The sequence below is a fragment of the Emydura macquarii genome, unplaced genomic scaffold (genome assembly GCF_026122565.2).
Source record: "Emydura macquarii macquarii isolate MOO-44397 ecotype Brisbane River unplaced genomic scaffold, CSIRO-AGI_Emac_v2 contig_2116, whole genome shotgun sequence".
In the NCBI taxonomy this organism is placed as follows: domain Eukaryota; kingdom Metazoa; phylum Chordata; order Testudines; family Chelidae; genus Emydura; species Emydura macquarii.
The window spans coordinates 301,944-329,556 of NW_027132253.1; the positions used below are offsets into that span (position 1 = coordinate 301,944).

The window sequence follows — 27,613 nt, forward strand, 5'->3', positions numbered from 1 at the left end:
GGAATCACAGCCAACCTCCCCGAGACCTCTGGCAAACACAGCAACGGGCACAGGGCAGGATGATTCACACATTCCCAGGCCAGGAGGGACTTGCTGTGTGACACAGGCCACTGGACTTCCCTCCATTCATTCCTGGTTGAACGAGATCTGATCTCTTAGCAACACATCCCATCTCACTTTAAAAATTCCCTGCCACAGAGACGCAACCACATCCCTAGATCAGTTGTTTCAATGGCAGATTCCCCTCCCTGGCCAACATTTGCACCTTATTGCCAGACTGAATTTGTCTAGCTTCAACGTCCAGCCATTGGAGCTCTGTCGGCTGGACCGCTGGGCCCGTTCTCAAATTGTCTGCGTAGGATCTTACAGACGGGGATCAACTCATCCCTTCCCCTTCCCTCGGAGAAGCTAAGCAGATGAAGCCCTGGAGTCTTTTAATCAAAAGCAGGTTTCAATCATTGTCTCATTCTCCTGGCTCTTTTCTCTCCCCTCCCCAGCTGATAAGCTGCCTTCTGCAATTGTGGGCCCCTGGCCTGGACACAGGACCCCAGCAGTGGTCGCACCGGGGCCAAACCCAGAGGGAAAATTACTTCTCTGCTCCTATTCCAGATTCCCTGTTCCTGCACCCAGGACCGGACTGGGCGCTCATGACGAGTCTTTATCCACCGCGCTCCCCGCAACGACCCTCCCGCGCTGGTCTTACGGCAAAAGGTACAACCCCAGCTCTGCCCTTCTCCCCTCCCGCCCCCCGTAGGTCTCTTTTCACGTCACTGGCAGTGACCCCAGACAATGACGGGGATGGGGGGAGGGGACAGGGCCTGGCCGAGAGGGGGGCTTTTGTGGGAGACACAAACTGAATTTGTCACTGATGCACCCAGCTAGGGAAACAAAGGAGGTGGGGAGAGGGGCTACAAAGCTGAGGGGGTGATGAAGGTGAAGAGAGGGTGATGGAGGCGGGGGTCCATAAAGGTGGAGGGGGCCCAGAGCCGGCCGTGCTGGGGTTGACCAAACATGGTGATTAGGAGGCGGGAGTGGAATACGAGGCCGGGAGAGGAGGCGGGCAGGGACGACGCAGGGGGAAAAGGCGGGGGACGTGGGGCTGCTCCAGGAGGCCGTGTGGGGAGCCGGGGGGCGGCTGGGAGGGGGGAGGCTCTCACCAGCCCTCGCTGCTTACCCTGAACTTCGACCGATTCCCTCGCAGAGAGGCTCAGATACGCCCAGCCGGGGCCGGACACCCAGACACCGCACGAGTAGCTCCCTCCGTCAGAGGCGTTTGCTTTGTCAATGCGGAAATCCTGCGCGGCTCCTGGCAGCCACACGTCCCCGCGGGACCAGACGTACCCGGCCCCGGGCCCCAAGGCACCAGCCTGGCAGCGCAGCGTAAACCCATCGCCTGCCTTTATCGCCGTCTTCCCTCCCGGCCACAAAACCTCCACGCTGGACACGTTCGGGGCGACTGAGGGCGAGAGTTTGTCAGCGGGGCCCTGAACGAAGGGGCAGGTCCCTCCCCCTCCAGCCGCCCAGGGCAAGAACATTAGCTAGAGCCACAGGACAGATTTTGAGGGAATAGGACCCAGGCGTCCTGGCTCCCGACCCCCCATCCTGTGCTGTAACCACTAGACCCCACTCCCCTCCCACAGCTGGGGATAGAACCCAGGCATCCTGACTCCCAGCCCCCCGCTGCGCCCAGGCCATGTCTGGAAGCAGGGCTCACCTGGCCCCGGGGGCTGGGGCTGGTCGGAGCCGCACCCATCCCAGTATCCGTCCACCTGGCATCTCAGCGCCACGCCGGGGGGCAGCCGGGACGGGGATATCGGCAGCTCGGTCATCTGCTTCCCAGCCGGGGTTTGCCCTGGGCTCCGCCGCGCGCCGTCTGCGTCGTACCAGGAGGGGCGATGGGGGCAGGTGTCCGGCACGGAGCAGGCGAGGGAGGGTCCCAGGTCCATTGGGCTCCCCAGGCGGGGCTGGCACGGAGAGGCTGTGAGGAGCGGGGGGTTGGGAGCCATTGAACCCTGCGGGGCCCGGGGTTGGCCCTGATCCAAGGGGCCACGGCCTGGCTGTGGGGAGGGGAGAAACGCCCAGGGTGGTGGGTGCCGCCCAGACGGGCGCTCGGCTGCCGGGGCAATGAGGACTCGGGGACACTGGGGGAGGGGCAAATGTTAGCTAGAGACATGGGGAGCGCTGGGACTGCCCGGAGAGGCACAGCTGCTATGGGGGGCCCCACACATCGGGCCCCTACCCCCCTCCGATTCCCCTCTGGCCTCCTACCTCTCGCTGGCTGCAGGGTCTGTCTCAGCAGCAGTTCAGCACAGGTCACGGGTTAGGCAGAGAGACACGGCTCTGCCAGCACAGCCTGGGGATCTGAGCCACAGGTCCCCCCTGCTCTCACCACTGCCCCCCACTGCCTCCCAGAGCCGGGGAGAGGACCCGGGAGTCCTGGATCCCAGCTGTGACCACTAGACAACACACTCCCAGTGCCCCAGCAGCATGTGAGAGAGGCAGCGCCGAGGTCTGGAACTGCAGAGCAGGGCAGAAATGGGGCTTGTGTGTGTCTGTGTGTGTCTGCGTGTGTGTGTGTGTGTAATAGGAGGTGCTGGAAGGAAGCTGGTTACCGGAGACACTGAGCTGCTGTCCTTGTTTACTTGTCCAGGCATCTGCCTTGCCATCTCTCACTGTCTCAAACCGGAAGCGGTAGGTGCCGTTGTCGCTGGGGCTCAGCTGGGCCAGCCGCAGGGAGCAGTTGTTCTGCAGGTCCCCCAGGTACTGGGTGCGTCCCTTAAAGACAGAGTTGATGCGATCGTTGTCCGAGTGATACACGGTTTTAGTGATGTCCAGTGTCCAGTTCACGGCTGTGACATTCTGCCCTGCAGGGTATCTGAAGGAGCAGTGGATGGTCACACAGGACCCGACCCATCCAGCAAGGGGCCCTGGAGCGAATGTCACGCCCCAGTCCTGGGTGTAGGCGCCTGTGGGGGACACGAATCATTGGGGATCAGGACGGTGCCCGGCCCCAGCAAGCTGGGGACCCGCCCACAGGCTGGGCTCAGCCCCGCAATCAGGGGCTGTAACACAGAGTTGGTGATGTTGTGTTGTGGGGCTGTCTGAGCTGCTTCCCCCCCCCCCCCGGCGTGTCGGTGACAATGAGCCCTGCCGACTCCCGCGGGAACTGGGGAAGGGGATGTTGGAGTTTTGGAGATTCCTCCCCCCTCCAGCGCCTGGCCATCAGCAGGGAGCAAAGATCTCCAGGTCTGTGTGACAATACTCACCACTCAGCAGGCAAAGGGCAGGGAACAGCACAAGGGCCATCTCCGTCCGGCACACAGCGCTCTGAGGGCCTGGGAGGGGAAAGGGGCCGGGAATGATTTAGCTGCAGCGTTTCTGGGAGACAGCTCGTCTGTGCCGGGCAATGCCCCCAGCATCATCTGGCAAAAGGATCGGCGGCGCAGCCGGTGTATCACACCTAGGCCCCTCATAAAATAATTTCCTAACCAGTAAAGCCCGATGGAGCAAGGGTCGGCTGCATTTCCATCCCTGTGTGCTTTGCAAGTCGTGTGTGCAGGGCTCACAGCCTCGGGGTGAAATGCAGCCACGTCTGGGGAGGAGTGCACTGGCTGATTGACAGCTCACAGCAACGTGGGGGCGGTTTCAGGGCAACACCAGAGGACTCTTCTTGTGTGGAGGTGACACGTGTGCGGAGATTCAGGGGAGGCAGAAAGGAACTACCATGTTGGGGTGTGACAGGGACCTTGAGATAGAGCCATGGGGGTTTAACAGCCACAAGGGGCAGGGTCGGGTTCAGTGTCTCAGCTGGGAACAGGAGAGCACCACAAGCAGAGACCATGCTGGATTGTGAGATGAGAGAACCCCCTACTGAGCCCCCCACCCCCTCCCTGCTGCACAACACCCGCTAGTGCCCCCCGGGGGTACCGGGGCCAGCACTGACTGCAAGAGTAGAGGGCCCCCTACCCAGCCCCCCGGCCCACTCTGCAGCTCTGCATCCCCATCACTGCCTCTGCTGCCTCCTCTCCGATAACTACGTTGTTTATCGGGTCCCTTCTCTGTGTGTCTGTGAGCTCATCCTGGGCAGAGCCAGCGTCTGCTGTTACCAAACCACTCTGAGAACGATCTCTCTGCGTAATGGTACAACTGGCCAGCGAGCGTCTCAGGGCCAGGGTGTGTCTGAAAACTTCCCCTCCAAGAGCCAGGCAAAGAACCCAGGAGTCCCAGCTCTAACCCAAATGCCATGCTCTCTCGGAACAGTAGTTCAATCTAGTGTGGTCTCCCCCATATGATCTCAGCCCCCGTCACAGCTTGCCCAGCTCTTGATCTTTTCAACCAGCACTGAAATGCAGCCTGCTCTGGGGTGGGGCACGGCCGCGTTTAACAGCGTAGGGCGATGTTGCTCTACCATGTTCAGTCCCCATATCTTACACTGAGAGCTCGTCCCACAGGGACTGGCTCTCACTCCGTGTTTGGGAAGTTCCCAGGGTATTGTCAAGGCTAGCCTGAGCTGTGCTGAGACCGTGTGTTCCCGTGGCTAGCGCACTGCAGTGGGACACAGGGCCCCGGCTTCTACCGCAAGTTCTGCCATGGACCTGCTGTACCTCAGTGGGCAAGTTGCTTCCCTGCCCTATGCCTCAGTTTCCTTTTCCACCTATTGTCTATTTTAATTGTGGTTTTGTTGGGGCAGAATCTCTCCCTGTGTCTGAGCAGCGCCCGGCCCTACGGGGCCCTTATCTCAGCGGGGGCCGCTCCCGTAAGAAACTCTCACCCTTTAATCTCCATTCAGTGATTTAGAGATTCGAAGAATCATTCTCCCCGTATCTGGCTTTTTGCCCCAAAACAAGGAAGAGCGGCTCTTACCTGGGCCATGGGCCTGTGTTGGCAGCTGGGACTCGGATCTGATCCCACCGCTGACACTAACGGGTGAGCAGGGACGTTGGACGGGGCAAGTTCATCGAGATCTGTGGCAATAGCCCCAGGTGCTGTGAGTGGCTGGTGGCTCAGGGCAGGAAAGGGAACCAAGATAGCGTGTTCCTGGCCTTAAAGGCAACGTGCTTGCTGGTTCGGTAGCGATAAGACTGAGTGGTTAGAGTGGCTGTGAGCCAGGACTCCTGGGTTCTATGCCTGGCGGTGGGAGGGGAGTAGGGACTAGTGGTCAGAGCGGGGAGGCTGGAGGGAGGTTACTGGTGGAGCTCCTCAGGGATCGGTCTTGTAACCGATCTCATTTAACATTTGTATCAGGCACCTTGGCACACAACGTGGGGGTGTGCTAATAAAACCTGCGGCTGACACTAGGTGGGAAGCTATGGCCAATCCGGACTAGGACCGGAAGATCCTAGCAGAACTGGACGACTTTGTAACCTGGAGTAAGAGAAATGGGATGAAATGTAGCAGTTCCCAGGGCAAGGTGATGCACGTAGGAACTAACAAGAAGCTGGGGCCATATCAGCTGGAAGTGACAGAGGAGAAGGAAGCCCTGGGTGTACTGGGTGATCACAAGATGACTATGAGCCGCCCGTGGGATGCGGCTGTGCGAATGGCTAATGTGGCCCTAGGATGCAGGGGGGAGGTATTTCCAGTAGAGACAAGCAAGTGTTAGGAACATTGCACAGGGCAGAGGTGAGGCCTCGTCTGGAACATCGTGTGCGGTTCTGGTCTCCCGTGTCTAAGAAAGATGAATTCACACGGGAACAGGTGCGGGGACGGCTACTGGGATGTCAGAGGAATGGAAAAGCTCTGAGAAGACACTTCAGGACTTTGGCTTGTTTAGCCTAACCCAGCAAAGGCTGGGGAGACACGATTGCTCTTCTCAACACGTCAGCGGGATAAACAGCAGCGAGGGAGAGGAGTTATTTCATTTTAGCGCCAGGGTTGGCACAAGAACCAATAGATACAAACTGGCCAGCGATAGGTTTAGGCTTGAAATTAGAGGAAGTTTTGTAACCATCTGAGGAGTGAAGTTCTGCAGCAGCCTCCCAAGGGGAGCAGTGGGGGTAGAAAACCGACCTGGCTTCAAGACTGAGCGTGATACGTTCATGGAGGGATGGTGTGAGCAGACTCCTGTGATGGCACGGAGCTGATCTGCGACTGCTAGCACCGAATATCCCCAACGGCCGGTGGTGGGACACTCGAGAGGCAGGGCTCTGAGATACAGAGAATTCTCTCCCAGGTGTCTGGTGGGTCTTGCCCACGTGCTCTGGGTCTGACTGATCGCCAGATTTGGGGTCTGGAAGGAGTTTTCCCCCAGGTCAGATTGACAGAGACCATGGGGGGTTTTCACCTTCCCCTGCAGCGTGGGGCATGGGTGACTTGCTGGTTTAAACTAGAGGAAATGGTGGATTCTCTGTAACTTGAAGCTTTAAACCATGATTTAAGGGTGTCAGTTACTCAGCCAGAGGTTCTGGGTCTCTTAGAGGAGTGGGTGGGTGATGCTCTGTGGCCAGCGATGTGCAGGACGGCAGACAGTGTTTCTCAACGTTTTTGATACCAGGGACCAATATGCTCCCTTTTTAAACTGCGTTAGGGAGATCCCAGGGATCGATGCCCGTCACCAGCCCACGGACCGGTTGTTGACAAACTCTGGCCTAGATTTTCATGATGGCCCCTTCTGAGCTTAAAGTCCATGAGAATCCATGATTCTATCTCTGCTTCTCGGAGGGGAGTGGGGTGTAGTGGTTAGCGCAGGAGGGCTGAGCGTCAGGACTCCTGGGTTCTCTCTCTGGCTCTCTGCACCGTTTTTCCCGTGGGAGCCTTTCACTTTGTTCTCTGACTGCAGCAGAGAAACTTCCACTTTCTGTGGAAACTGAGAAACCTCAGCCCCAGCGCTGATTACTGCAGGGTGTTTGTGTGCTGGTGCCTGTTCCCTTTACCTCCTTCCAGCCCCAGACATGCCCAGGACATGGGCCAAATGGGCCTCCTGGGTCACAATGAGAACGAACATGACACCCGTGGCTCTGAGACCTGGCGAAGGGATGAGGCTTGATCCTGTTCTAACGCCGGCCAGCTGGGATCTCAAAGCATCTGAGGAGCCTCTCAGCCCTCAGAGAGAGAGGAGGGTCGCTATCCCCACGGCGCTGATGGGCAAAGGGGCAGAACAAACACTAAAACCCAGGAGTCCTGACTCCCAGCCGCCCCCCGCTCCTCTCCAAGCCACTTGTAACAAAGTGGAGATATTCTTGGGGCAGGGCAAAGGGACGGCTTGGAGTGGGGGGCTGGAAAGGGAAGCCCCCCCATAAGGGAGCTCGGGAGCAGGGACTGAGGATGGGTTAGTGTCAGCGGTGGGATCAGCGCAGACTTGCAACCGCTAACCCCAGCCCAGGTAAGAGCCGCTCGTGCTTGGTTGGGGCAAAAAGCCAGATTTGGGGAGAACGATTCTTCGAATCTCTAAATCACTGAAAGGAGGTTAAAGGGTGAGAATTTCTTACGGGAGTGGCCCCAGCTGAGATCAGGGCCCCCTTGTGCCGGGCGCTGCCCAGACACACAGTGAGAGACAGTCCCTGCCCCAAAGAAATTACAATGGACAATAGGTGGGAGGGGAAACTGAGGTACAGTGACTGGCCCATTATCGTACAGTACGTCCATGGCAGATCTAGGAGTAGGACCCAGGGCCGTGTGTCCCACTGCAATGCTATAGCCACTGGACCGCACTGTCCCACCCCAGTTTGTCCAAGCATTGAAAATACACTGGGGGCTTCCCAAACATGGAGTGAGAGCCAGTCCCTGCCCAGCAAGCTCATAGTGCCCCACCCCAGAGCAGGCTGCATTTCACTGCTGGTTGAAACGCTCAACAGCTGGGCAAGGTGTGACGGGGTCTGAGGTCACATGGGGCAGACCAGGCTAGATTGAACTACTGTTCAGAGACAGCATGGCATTTGGGTTAGAGCCACGGCCGCAAGTCAAGACTCCCTGGCTCTGGGAGAGGAAAGAAGGGGAGTGGGGTGTGCTGGGTTAGAGCAGGGGGCTGGGTGTCAGGGTGCCTTGGTTCTATCCCCAGCTCTTGGAGGGGAAATTTATTTTCAGACACTCTCTGGCCCTCAGACCCTGGCTGGCCAGTTGTACCATTACCCAGAGAGAACGTGCTCAGACCGGTTTGGTAACAGCAGACACTGGCTCTCCACAGGATGTGGGCACAGACACACGGAGATGGGACCCCGATAAACACTCTAGTTATCAGAGGGGAAGCAGCAGAGGAAGTGGTGCAGAGCTTCCGGATGGGCTGGGGGTGCTCTCCTCTTGCAGTCAGAGCTGGCCCTAATACCCTCTGCTGGACACTCTCCAGCTTGTCCACATCCTTTTTGTAGTGGGGGGCCCAAAACTGCACACAATACTCCAAATGTGACCTCACCAGTGCCGAATAGAGGGGAACAATCACTTCCCGCGATCTGCTGGCAATGCTCCTACTAATGCAGCCCAATATGCTATTAATCTTCTTAGCAACCAGGGCACACTGCTGACTCACATCCAGCTTCTTATCCACTGTAACCCCCAGATCCTTTTCTGCAGAACTGCTGCCTAGCTCGTCGGTCCCCAGTCTGTAGCTGTGCATGGGATTCTTCCATCCTAGGTGGAGGACTCTGCACTTGTCCTTGTTGAACCTCAACAGATTTCTTTTGGCCCAATCCTCCAATTTGTTTAGGTCACTCTGTATCCTATCCCTGCCTTCCAGCGTATCTACCACTCCCCCCAGCTTAGTGTCAGCTGCAAACTTGCTGAGGGTGCATCCATCCCATCCTCCAGATCATCAATGAAGATGTTAACCAAAACTGGCCCCAGGACCGACCCCTGGGGCACTCCGCTTGTGACCGGCTGCCAGCTAGACATGGAGCCATTGATCACTACCCGTTAAGCCCGATGATCTAGCCAGCTCTCTATCCATTTTATAGTCCATTCATCCAACCCATACTTCTTTAACTTGCTGATAAGAATACTGTGGGAGATTGTAACAAAAGCTTTGCTAAAGTCAAGGTATATCACGTCCACCGCTTTCCCCACATCCACAGAGCCAGTCACCTCATCATATAAGGCAATCAGGTCGGTCAGGCATGACTTGCCGTTGGTGAATCCGTGTTGACTGTTCCTGATCACCTTCCCCTCTTCCAAGTGCCTTAAAATGGATTCCTTGAGCATCTGCTCCATGATTTTTCCAGGGATTGAGGTCAGGCTGACCGGTCTGTAGTTCCCTGGATCCTCTTTCTTCCCTTTCTTGAAGTTGGGCACTAGATTTGCCTTTTTCCAATCATCAGGGACCTCCCCCAATCGCCACGAGCTTTCAAAGATAATAGCCAATGGCTCTGAAATCACATCAGCCAACTCCCTCAGCACCCTCGGGTGCATTGCATCTGGCCCCATGGGCTTGTGTATGTCCAATCTTTCTAAATAGTCCTGGACCTGTTCCTTCAGCACTGCGGGATGTTCGCCTCCTCCCCATTCTGTGCTGCCCAGTGCAGCAGTCTGGGAGCTGACCTTGTCTGTGAAGACAGAGGCAAAAAAGGCATTGAGTACCTCAGCTTTCTCCACATCCTCTGTCACTAGGGTGCCTCCCCCATGGTGTAAGGGGCCCACACTTTCCCTAATCTTCCTCTTGTTGGTAACATGCCTGTAGAAACCCTTCTTGTTCCCCTTCACGTCCCTGCTAGCTGCAACTCCAATTGTGCTTTGGCCTTCCTGATTTCATTCTGCACGTTAGAGCAGTGTTTTTATAATCCTCCCTGGTTTGTTCCTGTGCCCTCAATAAGGTTTCTTTAAAATACAGCCAGCTCTCTTGGGTTCCTTTCCCCCTCACGTTAGCCTCCCAGGGGATCCTGCCCATCAGCTCCCTGAGGGAGTCCAAGTCTGCTTTTCTGAAGTCCATCGTCGGTATCCTGCTGTTCTCCTTCCTTCCTTTTGTCAGGATCCTGAACTCGACCATCTCATGGTCACTGCTGCCCAGGTGGCCACCACTTCTACTTCCCCTCCCAAATCTTCCCTGTTTGTGAGCAGCAGGTCAAGAGGAGCACGGCCCCTAGTTGGTTGGCCTAGTTGGACCCTAGCACGGCCCCTAGTTGGTTGGAGTCCCAGCCACTCGCCCCAGTGGCCCCAATTCAAGCCCAGGGGGTGTGTAGCTTTGAGTGTGACCTGGAGCGGCCGGGTCCTCGCTGCTGTTTCCACGCCGGTGGAGAACACGCCTGGTTTCCATGGCAGAGTCAGCCTGGCCTAGCCCTGGCCCACCCTGGGCTGAGTTGCTGTTTTCCCTGTGCCACGTCCTGCCTTCTGCTTTCTCGCTGCCCCAGCTGCTGTCCCAGTGATTTGGGGCGTCTCCCAGGCCAGTCTGGAGATCTTTGCACCCTGCCCGTCTGCCCAGCTCTGGCCCTGGTTGGCCCCTGCCCACGTCTACACCTGGCTCCTGGTGCACGGGAAGCACCTGACCCCTCACCGGTGGGGCTCAGCCTGCAGTAAGGACCTTCAGCCCGAGGGCCAGACACCCGGCTATGGGGCAGGGAGAGCCAGAACTGAGGGGGGGCTTGAGGGCCTGATCTGAGCGGGGATTAGGAGTGATACAGGGGGCTGAATGAGAGTGGATGTGGGGGGCTGATCTGACAGGGTATATGGGGGGCTGTGCTGTGGGGAGATGAGGGGCCTGAGCTGAAGGGGTGGGGGGCTGAATTGAGAGGGTCTGGACTAAATGCAGTGGGGGAGCCAAACTCAGGGATTTGGGGGGCTGAACGGGAGAAGGAGAACTATTGGGAAGCTGAGGACGGACTGAGGGAGGCAGGGCAGATGCGGGGGAGGGGGTTGATCTGGACAATTGGAGAACTGGGGGGGTCAGGATTGATTCGGGGGATGGGGGTAATTAACTACTGGGCAGGGGGTGGGCTGATGTCGGGGGGGGTGGGGAGGGGATGGGGAGGAACGACACAGGATCCCCTTCCCCAGTTCCTGTGGGAGCCGGCAAGGCTTCTTGTCACCCACACGCTGGTGGGAAGGGGGAGCTCAGACAGCCCCACAGCACAACATCACCGAGTCTGTGCCTGCTACCTGGGGGACCTGCGGCACAGCTGCTCCCTGCGGCTGCCAGGGCACCTACCGCTTCCGGTCTGAGACAGGGAGAGATGGCGAGGGAAACGGCTGGAGGAGTGAACCAGGACAGCAGTCAGAGTCCCCGGTAACCAGCTTCCTTCCAGCACCTCCAGTTCAATGCACGGGCACTTTAAGCTTAGAGAACCACACACAGACACACACACACGCACACACACACCCCATTTCTGCCCTGCTCTGCAGTCCCAGACCTCGGTGCTGCCTTTCTCACATGCTGCTGGGGCACTGGGAGCGTGTTGTCTAGTGGTCACAGCTGGGATCCAGGACTCCTGGGTCCTCTCCCCGGCTCTGGGGGTGAGAGCAGGGGGGACCTGTGGCTCAGATCCCCAGGCTGTGCTGGCAGAGCCGTGTCTCTGTCTAACCCGTGGCCTGTGCTGAAGAGCTGCTGAGACAGACCCTGCAGCATCGTGAGGTAGGAGGCCAGAGGGGAATCGGAGGGGAGGGGACTAGGGGCCCAATGTGTGGGGCCCCCTATAGCGGCTGCACCACTCTGGGCAGTCCCAGCGCTCCCCGTATCTCTAGCTAATATTTGCCCCTCCCCCAGTGTCCCCGAGCTCTCGTTGCCCAGCAGCCGAGCGCCCGACTGGGCAGCGTCCACCAGCCTGGGGGCTGCTCCCCTCCCCGCAGCCAGGCCATGGACTCTGGGATCGGTGCCAACCCCAGGGCCCCGCAGGGTTCAATGGCTCCCGACCTCCCTCTTTCTTTAATAACTGATAAAGGGGCATTGCCTGCAGAGCAAAATTTTCTACAAAGTCTCTTGAGAACCTGTTAAACCTAAGAACGAGCGGACAGTGCTTGAGTCTTGGGGAGCTGGCAGTTTGCCAAGCCACTCGGTGCTTGTCAGGGCGTCTGCCCTCCACGTCGAGGCATACCGCATCCCCCTCGGGATGGGACGACTGGCTTGGCCGTCTGGGCCATTGATGGATTTACCAGATATCCATCTTCTTGAATACGTGTCAGCACCTCCGGAAGGACCTCTAAGTTCTTATCTTGCATGTCAGTGGATATCAGGAAGTCGTCCGCATACAAGTTGACATATTGCTTGCTTCTAATTCCCTTCGACATCCTGGCCACCTCCTGGTGACACAGGGCGGGTGCATTGTGATATCCCTGTGGCAAATGGGCAAAAGTCACCTGTTGATCCTCCAAGGTGGATGCCAACTTGTATTGATCTTCTTTGTTGCCAGGGATACTGAAAAACACAGTTGACAAATCAAGCACCGTGAACCATTTAGCTCCTGTTAAAACTGTTCAGATCACATCTTGGGACTTTGCTACGACCGGTGCTAACCTCAGTGATACCCTGTTCAATTCCCTATAATCTACCATCAAGTGCCAGGTCATGCCAGCCGCTTTTCTGACTGGCCATATAGGGGAATTGCACAGACTTAGCGTTTTGACTAGCACTCCTTGCTCTACCAGGGATCTTACGGTCGGTTGCAGGCTCTCCCCTGCCTGGGGCGGATATCTGAACTGTCGCAGAGGTTTTGGGTCCAATCCTTCTATCCTGACTGCAACCACGGTCCTTCCGCAGTGCAGCTTCTTCTTGGCCAATGCTCTGGGAAACAGTTTAGCCACTTGCATAACATCTGGCTCCCGCTCAGGCAGGTCCACACTCCAGCGTGCCTTTACTGCCGCCACTCGGTGAGAGGCTGCTATTGCATGAGGCTCTGTATCGATTCCTTGAGAAAGAACCACTCTCTTCAGGAGATCAGTCACGGCTCCAGTGCTTTGTAGAGCCTCAACCCTGAATATTCCAACCCCGTCTAGAGCTGACGTTCAGTGGGATACGTGAAGGGAGTTTTCCTTGATCCTGGGAGAGCCTCCCTATGAAGGTCCTATGCCACCCTAATCCTTTCTCCCATCATGCCCAATGGCATAATTGCTGGGTTGACGGGCCCCAAAGTTACCCTTAGGGCAGGCAACAGACCTTGTCCGAGCGCTTCCCGAAATTCAGGTGCGTCCAGCCACATGGCCCCCGCCAGCCTGAATAACACTTTCTTCCTCAGGCTGGACTTTCCTGGCCTCTCCTGAGCCTGCTGCCGGACGGAACAGAACCTCCCGATGGCACCGGCTCCCGGGACGTGGAACTTGTAAATGTTCTGTAGTTCTTCTGAATTGTCGGTTGCAGCCCCCGTTTGCACTGCGGGGGCAGCACGTAAAACTCCTCCGCCGACATGCACTCCCAGGGCAGTGACACCGAATCACCGCTATGTAGATTGGGGACACAGCCAACCGAATCAATCACGCTGTCGCGGGTTAAAGGCCACAGTGTCTTTCCCAGAGCTCACGCCTCGTCTGGTGTACAAGACCTGTACTCGAGCCGGGTCTCCGTAGGCCTTCCCTGGCCAGCACACTGCACAACGGCGGTGGTCACGGCAGCCATTGGCAGGCTATTGGCGCCCACACCATCCCCACCTGAGGAGAGCTTTCCTCTCCCCTGCTCGGGAGGGGCAGAGGGTGATGCCCGTACACCCCGTCTCCGAGAATTCAGCTCGCTCCCACTCGACTCGCAGGAGTCGCTCTCTGCGCTGGAGCAAGAGCCGCTAGGACATGTTTGCTTTGCCTGCTCCTCCTGGCAGCGAGCACTCCTGTCAGCTCCTGTCAGTTAAAAACTCACCCCCAGCTCCCTGGCCTGTCTCTAACATGTGCTCTGGTCCCCATGGCCCCAGCGTGTTTCTCTAAGTTCTACATAAGACTCCTCACTGCGGCTCTGGATTCTTCCAGCTTCGCGGTGAGTTTGCGAGTATCCCTTTCCTTTTGGGTCAGCGTCTCGCTCAGCTCTCGCACCTGGCCTCCCACGCTGCTGAACCTACCAGTGGGGCGAAGCACTTGGGCTTCCAGTCACTCCCGTCTGCTTTCTAATTTAGCAATTTGGGAGTCCTTCGGGGAGACTTCTCCCTGGAGCTGAGTCATTTGCCCCTTTTGCTCCCCGACGTGAGCTTGCAGCTCTCTAGCTGCTTTTTCCCACCCGTAGCACAGGGCTCTCTTGGCAGCTTCTTAGTGGGTTTAGGTTTCCCCACTATAAATTCCTCCAACCGAACACAAAGGTCTGTGTATGCAGAACCTCTCACAAAGAAATCCTCCACCCAAGGGCTTTTCTTTTCCCCCCCAAGGAATCAAGCCAGAAACACAAACTGTTTTTCTTTCTTTTCTGCTCCCAATCAGAGGTTCCGTATCTTCGGGCAGAGTCCATTCCTTCTCCTCGAAAGCTGTACCCAGCGGAACAACCCCCGCTCTGCCCGCGTCCCTCCTGGCGGCTGAGCTCAGCAAAGACGAAGGAACACACTGCTCTGTAACGTGACAGGACCTACTCCCGGCACCTGCTCGACCGCTGGGGCAGCTGAACACAGATCCACTTGCAGGATCTGGCCAGGCGGTTGTACTGTGCACACAGGAGGTGGCTAACGCCTGTCTCCCTCACAGGCGCTCCTGGCCTCCGCTCTGACACGCTTAGGTCAGAGACCCCCCCGGGCTCAGCCAGGCGAATGGGGCTTTCTGGCAGGCAAGGCCTCGTCCCAGCGCTCTGGGCTGGGACCCCTGCTGGGCACAAGCCCGGCTGTCACCGGGCTGTCCTCACTGGCCCGGGTGCTGGGGTCCTCCCTCGGGCTCTGGCCCCGGAGGAGGCCACAGCGCCTTCCAAACCAAGGGGAAACTGTTCGCTTTCGGCGAGCCAGCAGTCTATCGCTCTAGCCCTCAGGCAGGGCGAACAAACAGTTTAGTGCCCCGGCCCTCAGACGGGGTGGCTAGGGAAGGGGAAGGGAGGGGGACACAGGCCCACCCATCTCCACTGCGTCCCAGCCCAGGGCCCTAGCAGTGGCAAAAGCGGTTGCCACCATGTCGGCGGGGCTCCCGCCACAACAACCGACCAGGCCTCAGATTCAGCCACAGGCTTTGGCTGCCCCTGGGCTACTTCCTCCCCGCTGGCCCAGTACCTGTCTCCTTGGTATCGTGGGTACTCGGTCCAGGCTAGGCCCGTCAGTCCCTACTCGTCCATGGGCGGCAATGCGGGGAGCACCTCCTCGAGGGGCAGTTCCTCTAGGTCATTGGGCGCGGGGAGTGGCTCGGCTTCCGGCAGCTCCTCCAGGTCCTGTCCAGCCTCGGGGGGTATCCTCCAGCCGGGTTGCTCCAGGGTCTCCGCCCCGTCCCGGGGCTCCAGTGGCTTGGTCCAGACCTGGGGTCCGGGTACCTCGGGCCAGTCGCTCTGGCCGGGTTGCCTGGTCCAGCTCCGTGAGGGCCCTACCCAGTCTCCAGGCCCGGGAGGTGCCGGGGTTGGTCGGTGGCTCTGTTCCGGCCTAGACCTCTGCCAGCAGGGCAGCACATCTGTCTCCAGCAGCGATCTCTCCCAGACTGAGCCCTGGGGCCAGCCTTTTATACCGCCCCTTCCTGTGGGGGCTCCGCCCCGCTGCCGCTGATTGGGCTGGCCGGGTGGTCCTATCGTGGCCCGGTTCCTTGGTTGCCGGGCAGATTTAGCTGCTGGGCCTGGTTTGATCCATTCAGGTTGCTGGGGTCCTCCCTCAGGCTCTGGCCCCAGAGGAGGCCACAGCGCCTTCCTACACCGGCTGTCTGGGGTTTTTCAGCCGCTAGCTGAGCAGTAGGCCCAATAGGACTCCCAGCATGCTCCCTCACGGCAACACAGGGAGAATAACATCTCTGTTTCCAATCAGGTCAGTATCCCTGATTCACAGCCCACCACCCTCCGGCTGCGCACGGCAGTGACGGGGTCCAGTCTCCCCGGCAGTGAGCACTCACAGCTACACCACGTAGCAGCACACAGGGTTGCTCAGAGACGGCTCGCCCGGCACAATCTCGCTCCTCTAAGATTCCCTTCCTCTCAGCCTTTGGGCTTCCGAAATCCACTGAGTGAAAGGAAACTTACCCACAAAACTACTAAAGGGGTCCCTTCGTGGTCACCAAATTGTTGGGGAAAATAAGCGGGGTTTGATGGGAGACACCAAACGCTTCCACCAGCAACTGAAAAGGTCAGCGTCTCGGTCCCCCTCCGCGTCTATCATCGGAGCAGTCAGGTGGGTAAATACCAAAACTCAGAATAAAGCAAAACGAGGTACAATTTATCCAGGGGGCAGATAACAAACGAGGGGTCACTCGGGGATTTAACAAAGCGAAGCTCAACTCCCGATTCTTTCTCAACTGAAACTGAAACCACCCAGGCCCAAAGTTAATATGAACCACACAAGGTCTTTCTTCACCCTCCTGTCGTGTTGTTCACAACTCCCAGGATGATGAGCCAGGACCTCAGGAGCTTCTGATGGACTCAGGAACCACTGCAGGTAGGTAGGCTGAGCTTCTTGTGTGGGGTTATCTGTGATGTTCTTCCTAGAGGTTTCTCTTCTTCTCTCAGTGACTCCTGCGCGTTATGACACCTTGCTGCCTCTATGGCGGTCAGCCCCCATCTGTCTGGCTCGCTACAATTTAGAGGGTCCTGTTGCCAGGCAGATCACCCTCCTTCCCACCTTTCCTTTCCCATCTTATTCCCAGAAAGGGCAGGAACCACTGGGGAAGAAGACCTCCAAGATGGAGTCCTGGTTGTTCTTCCGCCATTTCAAAATCTCGATCAGCTGAAACGTTTTACTTAATTCACATAGTAATTCCCACACAGGGGATTTTACCCATAAAGAAGAGGGAACATAACACGAGGGTATTCTTAAGCCAACAGAGGGGAATCTGGAATAGGAGCAGAGAGGTTATTTTCCCTTTGGGTTTGGCCCCGGTGCGACCGCTGCTGGGGTCCTGTGTCCAGGTCTGGGGCCCACAATTGCAGAAGGCGGCTGATCAGCTGGGGAGGGGAGAGAAAAGAGCCAGGGGAATGAGACAATGATTGAAACCTGCCTTTGACTGAGAGACTCCAGGGCTTCATCTGCTTAACTTCACCGAGGGAAGGGGAAGGGGTTTGTTGATCTCTGTCTGTAAGATCCTATGCAGAGAATTTGAGAACGGGCCCGGTGGTCCAGCCGACAGAGCTCCAATGGATGGACGTTGAAGCTAGACAAATTCAGCCTGGCTATAAGGTGCTAATGTTGGACAGGGAGGGGAATCTGCCATTGAAACAACTGATCTCGGGACGTGGTCTCGTCTCTGTGGCAGGGAATTTTTAAAGTGAGATGGGATGTGTTGCTAAGAGATCAGATCTCGTTCAACCAGGAATGAATTCAGGGAAGTCCAGTGGCCTGTGTCACAGAGCAAGTCCTTTCTGGCCTGGGAATGTGTGAATCATCCTTCCCTGTGACCGTTGCTGTGTTTGCCAGAGGTCTCGGGGAGGTTGGCTGTGATGCCTCTAGCCCTTTCATCAAACAGGCAAGGGCTGGACTCCATCTCTCAGTCCCAAGATGCAGTGCAGCCAGGGACTCCCATGATGCACCTCTCCCCTCACCGAGAGGAGAGCAGGTGGGAGATGGGAGATGTAGTGCAGCTGGGGTACCAGGCCCATAAAAGAGAATGAAGACAGGAGGCACTGGAACTAAAAGTCCCATCACACACTCCTCCCCCAAGGGGAGATGGTGGTGCATCATGGGAGATGTAGTCTGGGCAGGGAGCCTGGTACACGGAAACGAATGACAACAGCAGACAACCAAACTACATCTCCCATGATGCACCACTTGACATTCTGCAATGAAATTTTCAGAATTTTGCCCAAAAGTCAAACTTTCCCACAGGCAAAAGCCCCCCGTTTCCCGACTAGTTCCACTGTGGTGTCTTTTGCCTCCCACACAACAATCCTCGGCTGAGAAGACCCTCAACAACCAGCTGGGATTCAAATAAGCATGTTTATTAACCACACACAACACACCAGGACGAGCTACACGCACACACGACAGCTCCGGCTGCTTCCTAAGCCATACAACACGGTGAGCGCCCCAGAGGGCTCACTGCCTTTTTAAAGCGACTCCACCCAGTGGCACACGACCATACAATATGGTGCAGCCCCAATTTCTCTCTCCCTTTTACGGATCATTTTGTTCTCTGTTTCCAGATGCCCCTAAAGGCGTGAATCTCATGGCTACACCCGGGACTGTCCTGCGTGAAGGGCACCCGGTAAAGTTAAGGTGCCGTTTCAGCCGCAGCGTCCCCGCTGCCGTCATCTACACCTGGTACAAGGATAACAGCAGCCTGGGGCTGTCCCAGCCAGAGCTGGCGCTTCAAAGTGCGACAGCCACAGACGCTGGGGAATATCGCTGCGAGGTTCACAACCAGGCTGGGGTGGCCTGCTCGCTTCCCATCAACATCCAGGGTAAGCATCCAACCCTCAAGCTGAAAGGGGGAAGCTCAGAGGGGATGGCTGAGCATCTGCACAGCAGGTCTGAAGTCTCCAAAGCTGCGGGTTCAAATCCTGCCACATTCGCTTTGCTCCTGCGGCAGAGCAGTGGAACCTGCTGAGGTTTTTGCCCCTTGGGAAAGACGCAATCCCAGGCTACAGCTCCCAAGATGCAGCCTTTGCCCCTGTGATTTGCTCTCAATTCCCCTTCCGCCCACTGTTGTGTTAGGTCCTATGTCCTTCCTCCACTCAGAGGTGTCCGCACTTTCCTGCTGGGGAGCAGTCACTGTGCAGCTGTTACCATCTGTCCTGCCCCAGAGGTGGCTGCATCTCCACACTCAGGGAGCCGTCCCCATGTGGTGTTGCTGTGTGGCTGTTCTGCAGCTGCTCCTCCCCAGAGGTGGCTGCATCTCAGCACCATGTGACCCATCCCACCGCAGTGTCACTGTGCGACTGATTGACAGAGCACAGACTGAGCCTCTGGCAGGGGAACCTGGTATCGGGGAGGCAGGAATGGGCGGCCTGGCCTAGTGGTTAGATTGGGGGGACCCTGGTGTGGAGGGAAAATGGGGGGCACATAGAGACCCTCCAATAGGAGAAGAGGTTGGTGGGAGTTCCTGACCATAGAAGGAAATGGGACAGGGGCGCACAGGGAGCTGTGTTGGGAGGTAAAGGGGAGCTCTGCCAACACCGGCTATGAAGTGCGCCCCCCCCAGTTGATTGTTTCTCCTGAGCCACACAGTTTCTCACCCCAGGGCACCCCAAAGGGCTGTGTTAGACGGGGAGCGCTATCGGGCAGGGACCACCTGGCACAACGGGGCTGCACGAAGCTGGGCAAAGAACCCAGGAGTCCTGGCTCCCAGCCCCCTGCTCTAACCACTCACCACAACTACTGTCCATAGGGGCAGACATCGCACACGTATCTCAAGCTGGGGTGTGATCGCTGTTCTTCACAGCCTCTTTCACACTGTGTCTTTCTGTGTCCTCAGCAGAAAATCCTGTGCTCCGGGGATATTCCCAGCCCCAGACTACAATGGAGACTATTATACCAGCCTGGGGGTTATCCTAACTGCGCCTGGTCGAGGTCCATGCAATCCACGGTCCCCTCTGCGCTGCCGGGATCCTTAACAGCAAACACCCCCAGCTGCGTTCACCTTCCTCTGGGAGCTGTGAAAAGCCAAAGTCATAGACACGGCCGCCCAGCTGCAGCCCAGACCCTGCTTACGGGTGGGAATTTGTGCTGTCAAATGCCCGGTTCTCCTAACTTTAATTTGCCCCTAGAATTTCCTGCCTGTCTCCTTTTTGGGATTTCAAATCTCCTTTGTGCACCTCTTCTGTGTCCCCTGGGAATTGCTGCTCACGTCTCACCTTTAACTCCAAGTTAACCCAAGAGTTTTGTCTAGGAATTTCCACAGTTTTTCATAGAGGTAATATAGAGAAAGAAATACCCCCAATCCTCTGCATTTCAGAGCTATTTATTCCCGAACAAGTTCTCCGGTGGAGCGACGGTCGATTAACGCCAGCTGGCGGTCTGGTCTGTTGGAAAAAAAAGATTCCAAATGAGGTTCGTTTACCCTGCACCAAATAGAAAAGAGATCCACGCAGGTAGTTGGGCAGTCTCCAAGCTTTATTTCTGCAGAGGTCAAACATTTCCCAGCAAGTGGTCAGTGTGAGACCCCGAAGGCATGCTCTTTTGTATATTTATACAAACAAGACAAAGAAATTACATATGCATGAATTCTTGATGCTTATAGGTATATTCAAATTATTACTACTATTGCTATTGGTTTATACTTTTCTATTTCTAAAGGTATGCATAACAGATAACATGTTAACAGAAGATTTCTACTTATCTATCAAAGTTGTCTGATCTATCTCTCAAGGCTGTGTGACTAATTAAAAAGCAGTTGGCTGTCTCCTTGCCCTTTCTCTAACCCTGGCAGAAGATTAAACACTATGGGGGAGAGGAAGAGAAGGGGGGTGATTTCAGCAGAGAGCAGAACACTCAAAGAACTAAGATGGAGTAACTATGGTCAAGCAGACAATTATTTTCCTTCAGGTCCCACTGAGTCCAATGGCTCCTCTTTGTGTTTAAGGTCCAGGCAGTGCAGAGGAGGCCCCGGCCGGTCGGGATTTCAGCAGAGCTCAGCGGGAACTGGCTCGGGAATAATCCAGCTGGTTGTAAATATCCTGGCTCGGTCTTTGGAGGTTCTGTAGGCCGAAACCAGGGAGAGGTAGTGAGATCCCAGCTCAACAGCCCCCAGAGCCAGGGGGCGGTGCTGCCACTCTGTGGCTGGGGGAATCTCCCCTGAGCCGGTAGCAGGACAGGGTCTGAGACACACTCTTTGACAGTCCGATTCCACCCAGCAGGGGGCAGGGATTTGCACTGCAGGGGGTAGCAGGGTTGGGGGGGGTCTCCTGCTCCGGAGGAAATGGGGGTGGAACGCTGGACTCACCTCATAGGTCAGCTCTGTCTCTGGCCTGTGGGAAAGCTCAGCACCTCGTGGGAAAGAGAAGAATCGTTTCTGTTAATAAATCCGGGTCCCCCCAAATCACCAGACCCTTGAATCCCCCCATGTGTCTCCCATGAGCCCCCTGAACCACCCGCCTCCACCTCCCCAAATCACCCACAGTCTCTCCCCTAAATCCATTGGTTGAACACCCCCAATTCCCCCGTGTCTTCTCCATCTCCCAAATCTCCTCATATGTCTTCCACCAGCCGCCCACCCACCCGTGTCCACCAAATATCTGCCACCAGGGCCCCCCGACCACTAGCTCCCACCCCTCTGAACCCTCCCTGTAGAGCAGTGGTCCCCAAACGTTTTCGATCATGCCCCCCCAATCCTCACGGAGCTGCTGTCGGAAGCCAGGGGCAGGAGCAGGGTGTGGTCGGGGGCCACTATTGGGGCCGGGGGGCTGAGGTTGGGACCCGTGGTGGGGCCAGGAGCTGGCCCAGAAGCTGCCCTGGGCTCTGGCCAAGGGTGGGGCCAGAGAGGAGATGGGGGCAGAGCGGGGTTGGGTGGTGCTTCCTCCCCGTCCCCTGTGGGAACCAGACCGGGCTCTGCCACTTCCCCTCCTCCCCCAAATGTTCCTCCTGTGCCGGGCCCCGCCGCCCCCTTTGGGGACCTGTGCTGAAGAAATACGTTTGTAGAAGTTTCTCATTTAGAGACACTCCCTCATAAGGGACAGTGGGATGAACATAGGAATTTGGAGACGTGCCCTGGAGGCAGTGGGGTGGGGTGGAAATTGGGAAGGGAACACAGCTGGGTGTGCAGGAGTTCGCCAGGGATGCTGCTCTCCTGTTGGTTTTATTAAAGTTTTATTCCTTCCTCATTCACTGCTTTGTTATTTAATGAACCCGCAAGATTGTTACACTCCCAAGGGTCTCCCACCAGCCCCCCCAAACACCAGCCCCCCTGTCCCTGAATCCCCCCAAGGGTCTCCCACCGGCCCTGCCCTCCCCCCCAATTCACTAGTCCCCAGCACCAGCCACATCCCATTCCCATTGAAGCAGTGCGCCTCTTACCCTGCGCAGCCTGCCGCCAGCGTCTCCTGAGCAGGTAACAAGCCCCCACGTTAACAAGGACAATGAGGACCAGGCTGGCCACCGAGACGCCGGCCACAAGGCCGGGGCTCAGATATTGGCACCTGCTGTAGCCTGAGGGAAGACGGAGGCTGACGTCACGGGCGTCGGGCACTGACAGCCGCGGCCCAGGGCTTTGCCAGCCTGAACCTTAGCCGTACCAGCTGCCCTGGGACACCAGGGACCTTCCGGACCTACCTCGGACAGTGATAACCACGGGGGGCGAACGGCCGAGCCCAGCCTGGTTGTGAACCTCGCAGCGATATTCCCCAGCGTCTGTGGGTGTCACGCTTTGAAGCGCCAGCTCCGGCTGGGACAGCCCCAGGCTGCTGTTATCCTTGTACCAGGTGTAGGTGACGGCGGCGGGGACGCTGCGGCTGAAACGGCACCTTAACTTCACCGGGTCCCCTTCGAGCAGGACAGTTCCGGGTGTAGCCATGAGATTCACGCCTTTCAGGGCATCTGGAAACAGAGGGAGAACGGAGCTGTGAAAAGGGTGAGAAAAACTGGGTTTGTGCCAAGCGCCAGCCTGCGGTGCGGTGTTGCTTTAAATAGGTGGTGAGCCCTCTGGGGCGCTCACCGTGTTGTATGCTTTAGAAGGCAGCTGGAGCAGCCGGGCGTGCATGTAGCTCAGCCTGGCATGCTGCGTGTGGTTAATAGACACGCATACTTGAACCCTGCCTGCTTGAGGGGTCCCTCACCTGATGATGGTTGTTGAAAAGGCAAAGGCCGTTGGAACTGGAGGGAGGGGCTCTGCGGGAAACGGGCCCTTTTCGGCAAACCAGTGAAAGCCAAAAGGTTTCAGTTCAAAGATCGAGGAGACCGTGATCAAAGATTTGCTCCCTGTGTAGGGACCTATAGAAGGGATCATTGAGTCACTGCTTCACCGTCTCTAAATCGACGGAGCTCCTGGAGTGGCCCACGCTACGGCAGGTTTTCCAACCCTTTAATCACGGTCGCGGCTCTTCTCTGATCACGCTCCCATTGATCAGCACCCATCTGGAATCGGGAACCCCAGAACTGGACCCCGGATTCCAGCAGCGCTCGCACCAGTGCCAAATCCAGAGCTCAGCTGGCCTCTCTACGCCCACTCGAGACTCCCCCGTTTCTCTGTCGGTGACGAAGTGATTAAGTGATTAAGTTTGCGTTGCTGCCCAGCGGAGGCCGAAGAACAGAGACCAGTGGGAAGCCCCGGTGCCAGATCATTGCTCAGTGTTAATCGATGGCCCCGGAAGAAGCTGAGCGGAGAGCAGGCCCAGAACAAAGAATGCAGGCAGGACTGGCAGGGATAAGGGGCTGGCTTCTGGGAGAGGCTGGCTGCCCTCTCCTGGGGCAGAGGGAGGGACCGAGAGAGCCTGAAATGGGATGAATTGCAGCGCAGTGGGTGCATTGTCTTGCCTCGGCCGGGGTGTCTGACATCTTCGCCTTTGCATCTCTGCGCTGAGCTAAGGGGTTTCGAGGCGGGGTTAACAAACACCACGCTGCTTGGCAAAGGCTGCCGGGCATCCCTGCCGGGCGTGGCTGGAGTGTCCGGCTCCCGGGAGTGCGTGCAAGGAGCTGTCTGAGCTGGATTCGCCGGGCACAGCTCCCAGGGTGAAGCAAGGGGGCTGGAGACCAGTGGCTCCATCTCAGAGGTGCTGAGGCCACGGGGCTGGCCCTGAAGGCAGAGTGGGACACACGGGGGCTGCCCCAAGGGAGGAGGTTCCTCTAGGGCCTTTGTTCTCAACCCGTCGTCTGTGGAGCTCTGGGGGCCGCAGACCGGGTCTAAGATTTCCATGGGGGCTGCACCGCCATTCGCAATTTTTTAGGCGTTCACAAATGAAAAAAGGGTGAAAACCCTGAGCTAGGCTGACGGGCCCATTTCCAAATCCCTGCTCTCTGCGTAGGGCCTTACAGATGGGGATCAACTCACCCCGTCCCCTTCCCTCGGTGAAGCTAAGCAGACGGAGCTCTGGAGTCGCTCAGTCAAAGGCAGGTTTCAATCATTGTCTCATTCTCCTGGCTCTTTTCTCTCCCCTCCCCAGCTGATCAGCCGCCTTCTCCAATTGTGGGCCCCAGACCTGGACACAGGACCCCAGCAGCGAAAATAACCCAGAGGGAAAATAACCTCTCTGCTCCTATTCCAGATTCCCCTGTTCCTGCACCCAGGACCGGACTGGGCGCTCATGGTGAGTCTTTATCCACCGCGCTCCCCACAATGACCCTTCCGCCCTGGTCTTACGGCAAAAGGCACAACCCCAGCCCTGCCTTTCTCCCCTCCCGCCCCCCCGTAGGTCTCTTTTCACGTCACTGGCAGTGACCCCAGACAATGATGGTGATGGGGGGATGGGGACAGCCCGACCCCGTTGGCGGCCTGGCAGAGATATTCTGCAGCATTCTTTGCCGCGACGCTTCCCAGCACCATTCCCACGGGAATCCCTCCCGCCTCTGGCCGCCCCAGGCCTAGGAGCTGGGGGTGGAGAGGCTGCTGGTGGGATCGCACGTGAGCGTCACCGATTCCCCTTCCCACGGGCTGCTGCCAGGCGAGGCTGTAATGTGGACGCCTGTAGGGGCATGGCCGCCGGGGGGGAGGGGAGCGAAGCAGACATATGGGGTGGGAACAGAGTGAAACAGAGTCGGTGGGACCTGATCCAGAATGGGCTAGCGATCTAGGGCAGGGAGAGGGCCATGGCCTGGCTCATGGGGGTCCACAGAGCCAGAACAGGCAGGGAGACATGGGGATAAGGGGCAGGGGATCCCCCAAAAGAACCTGGGGCACAAGGCGGGGGGCAGGGAAGGCTTGGCCCAGAGGGGGCTGGGGATCCAAGGCAGGGGATGGGGAAACGGTGCATTGCCCAGGGGTGGGGGCACAGGGCAGGTGGGAGGGAAGGGCCTGGCCCAGAGGGTGGGTGGGACCCATGGGAAGCTTGTGTGCGGGGCAGAAACTGAATTTGTCACTGATGGACCCAGCCAGGGGAACGATGGAGGTGGGGGGGCAGTGAAGGGGGGGGCAGCCCACAGCCGGCCGCGCTGGGGTTGACAAAACATGGTGATTAGGAGGCCGGGGTGGAATAGGAGGCCGGGAGAGGAGGTGGGTGGGGACAAGGCGGGGGACATGGGGCTGCTCCAGGAGGCCGTGTGGGGAGCTGGGGGGCGGCTGGGAGGGGGAGGCTCTCGCCAGCCCTCGCTGCTTACCCTGAACTTCGACCGATTCCCTCGCAGAGAGGCTCAGATACGCCCAGCCGGGGCCGGACACCCAGACACCGCACGAGTAGCTCCCTCCGTCAGAGACGTCTGTCTTGTCAATGCGGAAATCCTGCGCGGCTCCTGGCAGCCACACGTCCCCGCGGGACCAGACGTACCCAGCCCGGGGCCCCAGGGCACCAGCCTGGCAGCGCAGCGTAAACCCATCGCCTGCCTTTATCGCCGCCTTCCCTCCCGGCCACAAAACCTCCACGCTGGGCACGTTCAGGGCGACTGAGGGCGAGAGTTTGTCAGCGGGGCCCTGAGCGAAGGGGCAGGTCCCTCCCCCTCCAACCGCCCGGGGCCAGGACATTAGCTAGAGCCACAGGACAGATTTTGAGGGAATAGAACCCAGGCGTCCTGGCTCCGAACCCCCCATCCTGTGCTGTAACCACTAGACCCCACTCCCCTCCCACAGCCGGAGCTAGAACTCAGGCGTCCTGACTCCCAGCCCCCCGCTGCGCCCAGGCCATGTCTGGAAGCAGGGCTCACCTGGCCCCGGGGGCTGGGGCTGGTCGGAGCCGCACCCATCCCAGTATCCGTCCACCTGGCATCTCAGCGCCACGCCGGGGGGCAGCCGGGACGGGGATATCGGCAGCTCGGTCGCCTTCTCCCCAGCCGGGGTTTGCCCTGGGCTCCGCCGCGCGCCGTCTGCGTCGTACCAGGAGGGGTGATGGGGGCAGGCGTCTGGCACGGAGCAGGTGAGGGAGGGTCCCGGGTCCATTCGGCTCCCCAGGCGGGGCTGGCACGGAGAGGCTGTGAGGAGAGGGGGGTCGGGAGCCGTTGAACCCTGCGGGGCCCTGGGTTGGCCCCGATTCCAGAGTCCACGGCCTGGCTGCAGGGAGGGGAGCAGCCCCAGGGTGGCAGGCGTGGCCCAGCCGGGCGCTCGGCTGCCGGGGCAATGAGGGGTCGGGGGCACTGGGGGAGGGGCAAACGTCAGCTAGAGACACGGGGAGCGCTGGGACTGCCCAGAGGGGCATAGCCGCTATGGGGGGCCCCACACATCGGGCCCCAGCACCCCCCCCTCCGATTCCCCTCACACCTGCTGCCTCTCGCTGGCTGCAGGGTCCGTCTCAGCAGCTCTTCAGCACAGGCCACGGGTTAGACAGAGACACGGCTCTGCCAGCACAGCCTGGGGATCTGAGCCACAGGTCCCCCCTGCTCTCACCACTGCCCCCCACTGCCTCCCAGAGCCGGGGAGAGGACCCAGGAGTCCTGGATCCCAGCTGTGACCACTAGACAACACGCTCCCAGTGCCCCAGCAGCGTGTGAGAGAGGCAGCGCCGAGGTCTGGGACTGCAGAGCAGGGCAAAAATGGGGCTTGTGTGTGTGTGTCTGTGTGTGCGTGTGCGTGTAACAGGAGGTGCTGGAAGGAAGCTGGTTACCAGAGACTCTGAGCTGCTGTCCTGTTTTACTCGTCCAGTCATCTGCCTTGACATTGTTCACTGTCTCAAACCGGAAGCGGTAGGTGCCCTGGTCGCTGGGGCGCAGCCGGGCCAGCCGCAGGGAGCAGTTGTTCTGCAGGTCCCCCAGGTACTGGGCGCGCCCCTTAAAGGCAGAGTTCATGCGATCATTGTCCGAGTGATACACGGTTTGATCCCCGTCCAGTCTCCATCTCACGGCTGTGACAGTCTCCCCTGCAGGGTAGCTGAAGGAGCAGCGGATGGTCACGCAGGACCCGACCCATCCAGCAAGAGGCCCTGCAGCAAATGTCACATTCCACATCTGGGCGTAGGCGCCTGTGGGGGACATGAATCGTTGGGGATCAGGACAGTGCCCGGCCCCAGCAAGCTGGAGACCCGCCCACAGGCTGGGCTCGGTCTCGCAATCAGGAGCTTTGACACAGAGTCGGTGATGTTGTGTTGTGGGGCTGTCTGAGCTCCTTCCCCCCCCCACCCCGGCATGTGGGTGACAATGAGCCCTGCCGACTCCCACGGGAACTGGGGAAGGGGATATTGGAGATTTGGAGATTCCTCCCCCCCTCCACCGCCTGGCCATTAGCAGGGAGCAAAGATCTCCAGGTCTGTGTGACAATACTCACCACTCAGCAGGCAAAGGGCAGGGAACAGCACAAGGGCCATCTCCGTCCGGGACACAGCGCTCTGCGGGCCTGGGGGGGGAAAGGGGCCGGGAATGATTCACCTGCAGCGTTTCTGGGAGACAGCTCATCTGTGCCAGGCAATGCCCCCAGCATCATCCGGCTGCAGGATCAGCAGCGCAGCCCCGTGTATCACACCTAGGCCCCTCATAAAATAATTTCCTAACCAGTAAAGCCCGATGGAGCAAGGGTCGGTTGCATTTCCATCCCTGTGTGCTTTGCAGGCCGTGTGTGCAGGGCTCACAGCCTCGGGGGTGAAATGCGGCCACGTCTGGGGAGGAGTGCACTGGCTGATTCACAGCTCACAGCAACGTGGAGGGCGGTTTCAGAGCAGGACCGGAGGAAGATTCAGAGCAGGACC

At 58.2% G+C, this 27,613-nt stretch overlaps 1 protein-coding gene and 1 long non-coding RNA gene across 2 annotated transcripts; both read right to left on the reverse strand.

Moving 5' to 3' along the window:
- Nucleotides 1–20,003: 20,003 nt before the first annotated feature.
- Nucleotides 20,004–21,994, reverse strand: LOC137160056 (uncharacterized). Its single transcript, XR_010921777.1, has 3 exons — nucleotides 21,876–21,994; nucleotides 20,806–20,849; nucleotides 20,004–20,560 (listed from the first exon to the last, which is right to left on the reverse strand). It is a non-coding gene; the product is annotated as an uncharacterized lncRNA (long non-coding RNA).
- An 89-nt stretch (nucleotides 21,995–22,083) lies between these two features.
- On the reverse strand, nucleotides 22,084–26,906 carry LOC137160062 (sialoadhesin-like). Its single transcript, XM_067558514.1, has 4 exons — nucleotides 26,540–26,906; nucleotides 25,647–25,910; nucleotides 25,107–25,388; nucleotides 22,084–22,394 (listed from the first exon to the last, which is right to left on the reverse strand). Exons 1-4 carry the CDS (start codon nucleotides 26,904–26,906, stop codon nucleotides 22,084–22,086), a joined length of 1,224 nt encoding a protein of 407 aa, XP_067414615.1.
- Between the last annotated feature and the right edge of the window lie 707 nt (nucleotides 26,907–27,613).

Coding starts and splice junctions, on each gene's coding strand:
- LOC137160062 (XM_067558514.1), bottom strand. CDS start 26,906: ATGTCCCCCACAGGCGCCTACGCCCAGATGTGGAATGTGACATTTGCT. Junction 25,911..26,539: donor ACAGCAGCTCAGAGTCTCTG/GTAACCAGCTTC, acceptor CTCTCCTCACAG/CCTCTCCGTGCCAGCCCCGC. Junction 22,395..25,106: donor GGAATCGGTCGAAGTTCAGG/GTAAGCAGCGAG, acceptor CTCTGTTTCCAG/ATGCCCTGAAAGGCGTGAAT.